Consider the following 13,066-nt stretch of genomic DNA (forward strand, 5'->3'; position numbering starts at 1 on the left):
TGGCTGTTTGATAAGAAACGTTATTTTTTGTTCTCCGGACGTCCAGCGGTCAAATATGAACTCTGGAGGATGGAGAACTTTCAAGGGAAATGTTGCTTTGATGATTATCTCTCACCTTTATTACTTAAGGATACTCTATGAATCACATTAAAACAAACCACTATCGGTCACCATAATAATGTTTTTTAAATGTGTTATATTTAAAACACAGCAACTCATTCACCTGAATCTATATATTGTTTCTTTTTATATTTATTCATTCTATTCTTCGATTTAAAATGATCTATTTTGTCTAACTGTTTTTCTTGTTGGACACTGATTTTAAATGTTACATGAAGTTTTTTTTATTATTATAATAATTACTATTATTTTACAAATTGCAGCTAATTCCAGAGCCACACACAAGGCAGCGGTTCCAAACCTTTTCCATCTCAGGATCCACTATTTAATCTAGAAAATGTTAAAAAATCTGACCCAATGAATACTGAGGCAATAAAATATCGTCATTTTATGACTTTTTTTTAAATGGGAGATTAAATATTGGTCTAGCAATTAAAATAAAGTTCCAACCCCACCCTCATACTATTTTGGAAATTATTTGTCAGCCTACTTGCCTTACCCTAAGGCTGGGAATTACTAGTCTAGTATACTCTCCATCAACTAATCATCCTGAAATGTGATATAAAGTCACGTATGTTTTTCAAAAGTTGGAAGAAGCCCCCCCTCCCCTAAAATCCATGAGTTTTGCCATGAAAAAGAACACATGGCACTTTTTAAGTGAGTAATTCTAACTTTTTCTGGTAAAAAAGAAAAATCAAGATAAGCAAAATGCCATGTTGATAATTCAGCATGAATGATTATTTATTATCAAAATGTTGATTATTTACTATGAAAATGAAATAGAATAATAATGCCAACATCTACCAATGAACAGAAGTCAGCTTTGGGTGCAGTTTGCCTGCAAATGCAGATAACATGATCACACCCTAGCACTAATGTTTGTGAAGGTGGCCTTTTTAAAAGAAATGTACAGCAATAGCTATATATTTTTTACATATTTAGAAAGGTAAATATATTATATCTCATATTTTTTATATATTTTTCTCAACATTTTCTCATGTCTGGCCTTGAGGACATTCACAGAAAAGCAGTTGGATATTCACTGCTGCCCGGACAGCGCTGTAAATCCAAAAAGGCAAAGATTATTTCTAAATTCTTCGTAAACACGAGGTTGAACTAACCCTTAAAAATATGTTTTATAAATTTGTCTTATAATGCAAAACATGTTTAATACTTTTGCTGTGATAAATGCAGTGAAAACCATAAAAAGAAGCCCAACACTTTAAGTTTTTCAATCGTTTTATTGTCTCCTTTTCTCTCTCGCATCCGCAACAGCTTAAGCTGATTAAAGCAGGGAGTTTCCAGTCTGAATAGTTGTGGGTTTTTCTCCTCAGTTCGGCTGGTCTTGTGTCTTTGTCGTCAATTACAGTGAGTCCAGCTCGTCCACTGCAGCGTCGAACCTACTTGTAACACAAGTACAAAATATTAACCATAGTTGATATTATTGTTATGTATATATTTGATTATTTTTTTCTTCGTACTTTGAGTCTCCGCCGTCCAGCAGGATCTTGTAGGTGTTGATTTCTGCTTCCAATTTGACCTTCAAGTTAAGCAGCGCCTCGTAATCTTGTGTCTGTCGCTGTATGTTTGCGCGCAGGTTTGTGAGCTCTTCCTCCAGTCTCATGATGATTGCGTTGTACTTCTCCATCTCCATGTTGTTTCGGAATTCTGTGTTGTGAAGCGTGTCCTCCAAAGACGCTTTCTGATGATGGAGCGGACACAGGAAGGAGTTGTTTAGGTGGGAGATGAATACTCGAAATTGTGAGTCAAGGAAGACATGCTCACCAGGCTCTGTTGCGATGCAAGTTCAATCTCCAGTGTCTGTATCTGCCTGCTTAAATCACCCTTCTCTACCTGTGCTCCCTGGAGAGCCTCTGTGTTCTGTGACACCTTCGCCTGCACATCCGCCGTCTGAAAATAAATCGATGCAAGATTTTTTGTGAGAAATTTCCAGCAGATCTTGGTGTTTGGCAAGTTGCAATCTGAGCATTTACCTGACTTTCATGCCACCGTTTCAGTTCCTCTGCATTCTTCAAAGCGATCTTCTCGTAGTTGCCTCTCACATCTGCCATGACCTGTGACAGGTCTTGACCTTTAGGAGCATCGACGTCTACTTGCACCCCCGACTGAGAGGCCTGATTTCTCAGCTCCATCACCTCCTGCCGGGTTTGTCAAACGAAAGCTTGTCAACAAAAGACCAATAAAAACTGTGAGCAGATTTGTTTTTCTCTTACATTTTCGTGATTCTTCCTGATGAACACCAGCTCTTCCTGGACTGCTTCGATCTCGTTCTCGATGTTGATCCTGCTCATGTTAGTTTCATCGATGACTCTCTTGAGTCCACCGATGTCTGCCTCCACAGACTGACGGATGGCCTGTTCGTTATCAAACCTGAAACAGCATAGATACCGTTTAGATACAAGCATTCATTGTTTTTCTTGCATTGACCATTGCGCAGCTTTATTGACACCACAGTGACAATACTATTCAAAACAAAATACAGGAAATTTCCTAATCAACATACGTGTGAAGAAAGAAGAAAACTAAATAAAAAACAAGTACTTTTTTTCATAGCCACTAGTTTAATGTGGTGATCCAAACAAAAGGCAGTAAAAATAGTTTTTCTGTGCAAGTTAGAAACAACCACCAGAACAATGGAGTCCGGAATCCAGCAAAAATATTATACTCTCACATATGTCTGGTCCTTCTTTGGTTGAAATAAGTTAAGCAGTGACAATAAAAGCAGACTTACTTGACTTTGAAGTCATCAGCCGCCAAGCGTGCATTGTCGATCTGGAGCACAAAACGGGCATTTTCCTGGATCTTGTCAAAGATCTGAAAAGGAAAAAAACATTTTTTTATTTAATTCAACAAATAAAAGGGTAGAAAAAAGTAACACTTTTCTTAAAGCGTAAAGAAAAAGATTATAGCTGGGATGATTCACAGTTTAGTCTGAACCAAGACCAACTGTTGGTTGATACTGTTTACCGGACCCAGGAGATTAAACATGTGATTAAAAACCTTTTGTTACATAACACGAGCAGCAGAGGAGTCTGATTACAGATTCAGACCAACATTCGATTGGCCCTTTCTGCAGATTCACTGACAGAGAGGAACCACAAACCCAAGAACAGGAAGCAGAGATGTTCCGCTGTGCCAGATCACGGTCTGGTTTCATTTAACATCCTCGGAAAGATTCTTCTCCGGTTTGAATGAATCACTTCACATTTTTATGCGCTCTTCCTGTCTTTGACTTGGACTCACTAAGTGAGTAAAGATTTGAAGAACTAGGGGAAAATGATTGTGTGTGAATGTGTCAGCGTGTGTCTGCCTCCATCCATAAATCATTTAAGCAGCGTAAACTGCAGCTGAGGAATGTGACATTCGACTCTACGGACCGGAGCCGATTGTTGAACCAGCCGTTCACCCACTCACATCTGTGGTCGCACATTCAGGAGGCAAATGTGGTCCTGTGTGTGTGTGTGTGTGTGTGTGTGTGTGAGTCACAGCCACACATCTGTTTCAAGTTGAGGAGACAGCAACAGAATGCAAAGTGGACTGTGGAGAAAAAGAATGAAGAATAGAAAAATTTCCACTCAATTCTTTTAGTGCCCCATCTAGAGGCACTAGAAGAAAAGTTCTAGTACCTCGTGTGGATGAATCATCAGAGGAAGCGCTGAGAAGTTTTTATAGTGAATGGGGGAGTACAAAGGGGGGAGGGTCATGTTTTAGCGACAACCACACCCTTCATTCTCGTTTTAGAAATGTGATAACTCATAAAAAGCAATCTAACGCCTCACATTGTTATCCGAGGAAGAGAAAGATAACCGAGAAGATTGAAGAGATATGTGTATTGTTTGAGTATATGGGATCACATGACAGCACTGATTCGGTTTTACAAGTTCATCAATGACATTATTTGATATATTATATCACCTGTGTTCTGAGGTCTTCAATGATGGGATTATACTTCTTGTAGTCCCTCATGTCTGGACCTCCCTTCTCCATGGCTTCCATGATCTTCATCTCCAGGTTCTTGTTGGCCTGCTCCAGGGTTCTGACTGTGTCCAGGTAGTTAGCCAGACGGTCGTTGAGATTTTGCATGGCTCCCTTCTCGTTGCCCATGATGGAGCCAGAACTCCCTGAGCTGGACGCGGATGCACCAAAACCAGCGTTACCACCACCCATTCCACTGCTCACCTTGTAGGCAGACGAGGAGCTCAGAGGAGCACCGGATCGGAGCGAGGAGGCTGAAGACATAGAGATGCGGGTTCCCTGTCCTCCAGCACCACCATAAATGCTGGCAGATGCCCGTGGTACAGAGCGGTTCATGGAGAGTTGGTAAGAAGGTGTCTGATGCTCAACGTTGGTCCTCCTGTAGTTCATCTTGAAGTTGAAAGAGTCGGTGGAGAGAGAATGGAGATGTTCAGGCTCAGTGCTGGCTGGCTTGAAAAAGAGACGAACACAGAGGGAAGTGGGGAACTTATACTCCGCCTGCTTCTCTCTCAATTACTGGCTGGCAACTTAGACCCGTCCCACTTGTGCATCGCCCCAAACTTTCTTTCCTGTCCCCCCCCTCCTCCTTTACCACACTCTATGTCACACTATATGAAACTACAGTTTTGTCACCAATTTTACATATAATGTCTTGTCAATACACACATGAACCAATGTCGTTTAATCAATGTTGAAGTCAAATACTAGAATAAAAGTTGGTTCTGAAAAAGAAAATCAACAACTTTTGGAATCTTGTAAACAACATGATACAAATTCTTTTGGTTTGCCCATAAAAGGCTTCATGTGTGCTCTGTGCTGGATCAACCATTCCTAACATATTACTGTTCAAATATACGATATCTCTGCTCGCTTTTTTTACTTAAAATCTGAGGGTGGAGAAAAATGTGAATCAAGCGTTTGGATTAGATTGATGCAACTAATGGAAAATTACAGTCACATGATTCTGATCACATGGAAACTTAAATGGCAGCTTTGAGTTCATCTTACTACTTGAATGTCTTTCTTAACTAATCAAAGGTTTTTTATTCTATAATGTTAAGAACTTTGGATGAATTTCAATTGCCTTTTTTAAATGTACAAATTATTACGCAAAGTTCAGATTTGGATTTGATTTGACTGCAGTCGAAAACAGGAAACACCGAAAACAGCGTAGCAACTGATAAACATTGATAAACAAAGTTTTTTCCACAAACCAGAATATGCTGAGAAGTGACCCAGAACCTGCAGTGTTTACATGGAAACCTGACAACACTCAATGCCTGTGCAAGACAATACATCAATATCAATGGAGACCTGAGACGATGCTTCAACAGTGACTTTATAACTAGAATAATAGAAGAAGATTCTGAGATCATTTACCAACCAGGATAGTTTTAATTTACCCCACTGAACTAAAAAGTTCAAAAGATTAGATTTTAAAGACAATGGAAACTTGATATCAGATATAATTTCAAAGAATCTTTTTAAACTTCCACAAATTCCTGGAGGTCATGGACCAAATTACCAAGATCTCATATAACATTTCACTTTTATGTTATGTTTCTCAAATGTCAGTCCATTTGTGTTAAAAATAAAACCTATACAGTTCATCTGTGACCGGTCTCATGACACAACTGGGCAGATACAGAAAAGGAAGTGGCATAAGAGTGACTCATACCTCATGACATGTTTGTAACTGACTTATTAAAACACTAGCTGACAACCTAAAAAGTGGGGAAAAAAACACTGATTAACTCAGGATCTCTTCTTTTACCTGGTGCGAGGAGCCATGCTGATAGATGTTGACGATGTCAGTCACTTGTTTGTGAAGATAAAAATACAACAGTCCTTTCTGTCCTGATGTTAATGAATCAGAAAGAAAATCCACTCCTTGCCCTTTAAGATTTTCACCCCCACTAACCAACACCGAACTCTACATATAGAATAATATTTGATTTTAGTCCAATTATAAAAAATCACAAACATTGTTCTGCTGTGTGATTTCTTGAATATAAATGAGAGATTAAAACACTTTCTAGGGTCTGAGAGCGATTAAACATTTGAAAAGTCGTCCTACATTTCTTTTCCCAGATTCGTTATCTAAGTCAAACTTTCAGATTGTTTACAGACCTTTGATAAGGTGATACAAGTGGAATCCCAAACATTTTATCATGATGAATGAAAAAGATAACTTGACTTTAAAATCAGTTTTCTGTGTTAACATTTGGGATGTATTTTTTGTTATCCATGTGGACCTGGATCTGACCTATGGTTTCCTCTTTAGTGACTGGCCTGGTAAACCTACATAAAAATGAAACAATGGAGAAAAAAATGAAATAAAAAAAGAACACTAAACGCAAAAAGAAAAAAATAACACAAAAAACTAACCTTTCCTTTACCTTTTTAATAAAAGAGAAATAAGAGTGGTTCTGTACTGAATGTTATCATGAAATCTGATGATTATAAATGAAATGTAAGCAACCCAGTGTCAGTAAGCTGACTAAGTCATTTTCGTTGTTCACCAGCACAATGACCTACAACACACAAAAGGTACCCAGAACAAACGATGAGCTGAAGGACTGTTATGGCTATTGCTGAGATTACTTGAAAGAAGGCCTTCTTGAAATCTGAACGACCCTGGAGCAGTTAGCAACAATCAGTTTGAAACGGAATTCAGCTTAAAGAGTTGTTACAGTTATTATTTACATTTCATGCCACCAAATATGAAATCAAATATGACAAAAATAATGTTGTACATTCAATTTTGTGGACTTTTCTGTAGCTTGACTTAAAATTCCCGGATACTTTGGAGCATTCTGTTCTGGTCTGTAACTGTTGCAGCGGAGTACCACACAGTGATGGGAGAGGTGGTGATGGACTCCACAATGGCAGTGTTAAACTGCACCAGTATCGACTGTGGGAAGTGGAATTTTCTCAACTGATGCAGGAAGTATATCCGCTTCTGAGCCTTCCTCACGATAAGACCGATGCTCATCACCCACCTCAGATCTCCAGTGAAGATATAAACTATTGTTTTCCATAACCACACCCACTCTGCTGTGATTGGTTGTAAGTCTCAACATCCAAGTGACTCACTGTAGAAACCAAAGATATGACCATTGATTCAGGAGAAAATGATGCTTCCAGTCTTCTACCCCCCTGGACACATCTTCAAGTTTGAAACAAAGAATGACTTGTTTTGTTTTAAATGCCTGGAGTGTTCAGCATACATAGAATTCCATCTTAGCCCACAAAAAATCTGTCAAATTTGAGTTGAGTACTTTTGGAGTTCTGTTACGGTCCAAAATATCTGCATCCTGCCAGAGAGTACTTTTAGAGAATCGTTATAATAAACAATAAAAGTATAATAACAGTCCAAGGATTTTACTCAACCAAAAAAAACATCCATTTGCACAACATTATTATTAATGACATTTCACTTTATACTGATAGAACATCCAAGTGAATATATGGGCTTGTAACTCTTTTTTAAATATATACCACCAAAGGGGTGACGCTACGTTTCTATGTTTTAATTGTTTGGTGTTATGGCTACAGTATATACTGAACACCTCTTACTTACCACACATCTGTGAAAATACCAATTTTACATGCAGCAACATTTATTAAAAATATCTATAATTATTACAAACATATACTAGTTAATTATTATTAACCTGCAGAATATTAACACTTATAAGTGGCATGTCAGTTTAATAATAAATACAAAGATTCATATATATATTTCAAATCATTTAAATCCGACCTGAAGCTTGAATATTCTTCCCTTAATTCCAAACTTAAACATAATATTAGACGAATACACATATAGTAAACTACTATTACACACCTTGGAACTTAGACTTATAATTAAAAAGCGAAAACCATTTCAAAACATACCTTTACCGCCACCTGCAGGAATCTTTGTTAACTAAAACCTTTTAACAATTGAAAGCTTTTAAGGAAACTTTTAAGGATGTTAAGGATACTTTCCCATAATATGGAGTCTCTATTTACGTCATGTGGCCTTTCCTTTATTTCTTTTGGCTGCTCTGTTCAATATACTTGATGAAAAGTACAAATAAGATTTAGAAGTGGAGTAAAAGAAGGCAAGAAAGAATGAGGAAATAGATGGATGAAAGACAGTAAGATCTAAGTGGCAGGTTAGATGACAGTTTTTATTCATTTAATTTTTTAAGGTGAACTCACAAATGACTGACGCCTCTGTGAACTGCTAAATGTGTCAACATATTCTGAACATCGAGTCAATGTCCATGTGAAAAAGGAAAAAAAGTATTTTTTTTAAATTGAAATACAGAAAATCATTCATTGTACCTTTGCTTATTACCCTATTGCTACAGAAGGAATATTTTTAAGGATCGCAGGAAACTGCTATGTAGTGAAGGCTGATATAAACCTTTCATTTAAAAAAATAATAGCAAATAAATAAAATAAACAAGTAATTTTTTTGTGCATACTAATGCTCAAAAATAAAGGAACCTTATAGCAAAAAAAAAAAACTTTTTTCAGAATTAATGCAGCTAGACTTTTATAGCCAGATATCAAAAGTGTTGCTTTTGATATTTGCAAAGATTCACACTGGGCATGTCTAATGGTCATAATTGGACCAAGTTTAATAAAAGTAATATGTGTCCATGTAACTTATCAAACCTGATTATCATGTATGGTAAGGTAATTATTGGGGAAACAAAGAGAGTAAGTTCAAACAAGAGAAACAGTTGATATTGTTATAACACAAGGCGAATCGGGTGGGTTATAGAATCTAATATTTTATAGTTTTAAATTTTATTACGACAAACCAGGATATTTGACAAATAAAAGAACTTGAACTTGAACTTGAAACTACAATGAAAAGGAACAAACATATTGGCACTTTATATTTTTTTTATTGAGTTAAAATAGAAAGGTATGTTTAAATCCTAAACAAGTAACACTGTTCGGAAAAGTCTTTACTGTCCAGGAACATTTTAGATGGAAACAATACTAGGTTTCATTTATGAATCAGTGAAAAAAAACAGCAGGAGGCGCATCAAAACACGTTTCTGAGAAGCTGTGTGTTTCAGACATCTGGTATGAATTAAATTCATTGGTTTGAGATTCAGACTCGTCCAGCGTTGTTGTGTTCTTTGGGAAACAGCGCCACCTGCTCTCTTAGGGTGGAGCATTTGTCTAAAAGGCGTGATTTTAAAATGTATAGAAACCTGTCATCTGTTAGTAAATCCCCCCCAGTTTAAAAAAATCCAAGAACAATTTTCACAACCACGCCTGGTCATTATCATTGTAAACATCCCATACATTCAATTTAATAATAATAATAATACATTTTTTTTAGAAAGCAAACAGCTGGATATTAGTGCTGTGTTTGGCAGTATTACTCTGATTTACATGCATATATTTATATGAAAAACCCAAAGAATTACTATGAAAAATATAATGCAAATCTAATCCTAATAAAAAAGATAATTCATAAAGAAAGAATGATATTACAGCAAAAAATACATTAAATCATTTTGAAGATAAATACAAGAACAAATCACCTGCAATGATAGAATATGGAAATGTCTTGAATATGGTTATTACTTGTTATTATAATTGTTATTATAACACTGCAGAAAACTGACCAGAAACTATTTCCTTCAACAGAGAAAAATCTCTTAATTTAGGAAAATGATGACACAACACGATCTGGAGTTTGTAATCCATGCGTTTGTGTCTTCTCATTTAGACTATTGTAATAGTTTATTTTTATGTCTAAACAAGAAGGAGCTGTCTCGCCTGCAGTTAATACAAAACTCTGCAGCAAGAATTCTGACTCTAGTAGAAGAACTCACATTTCTCCGATCCTTGAAACTCTTCACTGGCTGCCACTTTCTTTCAGGATCCATGTTAAAATTCTGATTCTTACTTTCAGATCTATTCATGGTCAGACTCCTCCTTAAATCAGTGATCTGATCCAGCCTTACACCCCAGCTCGGGCTCTGAGGTCTGTGGATCAGAATCTACTGAGAAATCCTTCCAGGCTGTTGCTCCTAAGCTTTGGAACAATCTTCCTCTCCCTCTGTGTGTAATGGAGTCTGCTGTCATATTGTTGTTGAACTCAGTATACAGTTCATCCATTTTTTCTCTAGAGGGAGTATTTGTCAAATCGAACTTTACGACCAGATTTCACAAGTATCTGTTCTTTAATTTAATCTCTTCACCTATAGGAGTCTAACATGTGACTTTGTGGACTGGAGTGAGAGGAATCACTTGAAGCTGAACACCTCAAAGACCAAGGAGCTGGTCTTGGACTTCGGGAGGTCCAGTACAAAGCCACGTCCAGTGTCCATCAGAGGCGACGAGGTGGAGATAGTTGATATCTATAAGTACCTCGGTGTGTGGCTGGACAGTAAACTGGTCCTGCAACACAGACTATGTATATAAGAAAGTTCAGAGTAGACTGTACTTTCTGAGGAGGCTCCGATCATTTAACATCTGCAAGAAGCTCCTCTGCATGTTCTACCAGTCTGTGGTGGCCAGTGTCCTGTTCTATGCTGTGGTGTGTTGGGGTGGAAATGTGTGCAAGAGGAGGTCAACAGGTTGGACAGGTTGATCAGGAGGGCTGGTTCTGTGGTTGAAATGAAGCTGGACTCACTGGTGACAGTTGCTGAGAGGAGATCATTGAACAAACTACTGTCCATCATGGATGGTGACAGTCATCCAAAACAAATAGACTCTGGGACTCATTCATTCCTCGGGCTATTAAATTGTACAATTCTGAGTTTGGGGGCAGGAGTGGAGTAGAAGTATCATGATGTTCTGTTCTATGTTAGTCTTTGTATCCTTTGTCTTTGTTATTTTTCTTTGATCTATGTTCTTTATCTTTAGACTTAGATTGTATCATCTTTCTCTTTATTTCTCTTTGTTCTTGTTCTTATTTTATTTTGATTATTTTTTATGAAAAATTGCTGTATTTTCTGTGGATAATTTGGAAAAAAACAATTTCCCGAAGGAGACCTCCTGAGGGATCAATAAAGTTCTACCTAACCTAACCTAACCTTATCCCCATTCATACATGAATACATTCCAGTTGTTTGAGTGCAGACTACAAAGTAAAAGCAGGAAGCCAGGTTTACTGCTGATGGTTCTGATAACTCTGAAGGATTGGCAGTAAACTACAAAGTCCATCTGGAAGACTAATGTCAACATGAGGTTGCTCAAAGTGTTTCCTAAGTGATACTCTGAAGTAAAATGTTTTCTATAATTATCTCTATATTTAAGCAACATTTTCAAGTTTAGAGCAAAATAATATGGTAGGTTTTGTTCCACCTCTACCTTGACCTTGAACTGTGTTTAAATATGTATTCTGATAATGTAAAATATAATAGAGATATCATAGAAATACTGTTTTGACGATACAAGTGCATGTGTTTAATGAAGTTTCACCTGCAAAATATATCATACAGCAGCATTGATTTTATTTTCCGGGAAGTTTATGTTTAAGTTTTAGAAATTATCTTCGACATTGTTTTTAGGAAGACAACATAAATGGAATTAGGATTGTACGGCCCTTCCTTAGTGGTTCATGGAGTCTTGAGCCAGTAGGCATGGATCGTATCCAGGCCTGTAGCTGTCAATTTCTTTATACCTGGACATTTCTTGGAAATCTGCTAATGTGAAGGTCAAGGCACTATGTTCAGGATGATTGTTGTGGTGAGCTCTTGGATCTATTAGCCACTGGTTATGGGGGCTTCTTTCTCCCATATGCCTATCCAGTTGAGAACAGCTGGTTCATGGTTGGACATGGTTTCTGGTGCCTCCTCCAGGGTTGGCACTACCCTTTGTTCATCTCCGTGATGCCAATCTGGTGTCCAAGCATCTCAATGATCACTGTTCCTGTACTGTACATTGGCTCATTGGTCTCAGTGATGTTGCAATGGTTTCCATCAGTGCATTTACATTGGCTAGAATCTTTAGAGCAGCGGTCCCCAACCTTTTCCATCTCAGGGCCCACTTTCTCAAAAACCTTTGCGGCTCACCTCGGACCCCATAAATATGAAGGCATTATAATGCGTTCTTTTTTTTTTATTGAAGATTGAACATAAAGGACTGAAATCAATTAAGGAGAAACATATCGGAAGAGCCACAGTCACTAACACAGCATCTGTTACATGTTGCAACACCTTTAGTATTAGATGCACCCACACACATGCATAGACACGTGCACACACACACACACAAACACACACACTTGCATCAATCGTGTCCATCAACACCACACATCAGAAATGACAAGCAAAGGGCTGTCTATAACAGGCTAATAAACAAATAATTCATAAAAAAAGGTATCCTTCAACAATGTAGAATTGCATTCACATAACAAATTGCAACGAAACAAAATTAAAACTTTTATAAAGCCGTTGAAAATGTTCAATATCCTTTTAAACTTAACGAGCTTTAACATTTAAAACTTTTAATTTTTAGATAATTACATCCAACCTCCCACAGAAAAATGATACCATTTTGGAAACATTTTTGCTGCCCACTTGCAATACCATCAGTGGCCCACAGGTTAGGAATCAATGTTCTAGCGGTACCTCACTTTTGTTGCTAATCTGTGTCGTGGTTGGCAGATGCGTATCTTGGCCATGATCTTATCTCACTGATCGATAGGTACTCCCTTTCTGTAGCATAAACATGTCGCGCTCTTCAACCTGAAGATTGTGATTCTGCTTGTGGATGTTCGGCTTCGAAGCATCCATGGCCTCTTCATGTTACCTCTTCATCGTCATGGTTACTGTCGTAGTGGCAACGCAACAGAGCCTTGTTCTCATCTTGTGTCCTCTTTGCCTTCTATGTTTTGTTCCAGTTACCCATGTATCATCACATCCTGATTCCATGACATTTGAAGAAGGCCTTGTTGACCCGGACTATCTGAGTCAGCTTGCAC

At 37.6% G+C, this 13,066-nt stretch overlaps 1 protein-coding gene across 2 annotated transcripts; it reads right to left on the reverse strand.

Moving 5' to 3' along the window:
• Positions 1-1,341: 1,341 nt before the first annotated feature.
• On the reverse strand, positions 1,342-4,581 carry LOC148070519 (keratin, type I cytoskeletal 18-like). Of its 2 annotated transcripts, none has more exons than XM_087800689.1 (7): positions 4,057-4,581; positions 2,873-2,955; positions 2,355-2,511; positions 2,115-2,279; positions 1,906-2,031; positions 1,602-1,822; positions 1,342-1,520 (listed from the first exon to the last, which is right to left on the reverse strand). In XM_087800689.1, the coding sequence occupies exons 1-7, from the start codon at positions 4,504-4,506 to the stop codon at positions 1,484-1,486; spliced, it is 1,239 nt and encodes a 412-aa protein (XP_087656815.1). In that variant the 5' UTR covers positions 4,507-4,581; the 3' UTR covers positions 1,342-1,483. The 2 variants fall into 2 exon arrangements, with proteins under 2 accessions (XP_087656815.1, XP_087656814.1); XM_087800688.1 differs by having other exon boundaries at positions 1,342-1,523.
• Between the last annotated feature and the right edge of the window lie 8,485 nt (positions 4,582-13,066).

The sequence above is a fragment of the Callionymus lyra genome, chromosome 10, assembly GCF_982586985.1.
Source record: "Callionymus lyra chromosome 10, fCalLyr1.hap1.1, whole genome shotgun sequence".
NCBI lineage: Eukaryota > Metazoa > Chordata > Actinopteri > Syngnathiformes > Callionymidae > Callionymus > Callionymus lyra.

Coding starts and splice junctions, on each gene's coding strand:
- LOC148070519 (XM_087800688.1), bottom strand. CDS start 4,506: ATGAACTACAGGAGGACCAACGTTGAGCATCAGACACCTTCTTACCAA. Junction 2,512..2,872: donor GCTGATGACTTCAAAGTCAA/GTAAGTCTGCTT, acceptor ATGCTGTTTCAG/GTTTGATAACGAACAGGCCA. Junction 2,280..2,354: donor TCAGGAAGAATCACGAAAAT/GTAAGAGAAAAA, acceptor CAAACCCGGCAG/GAGGTGATGGAGCTGAGAAA.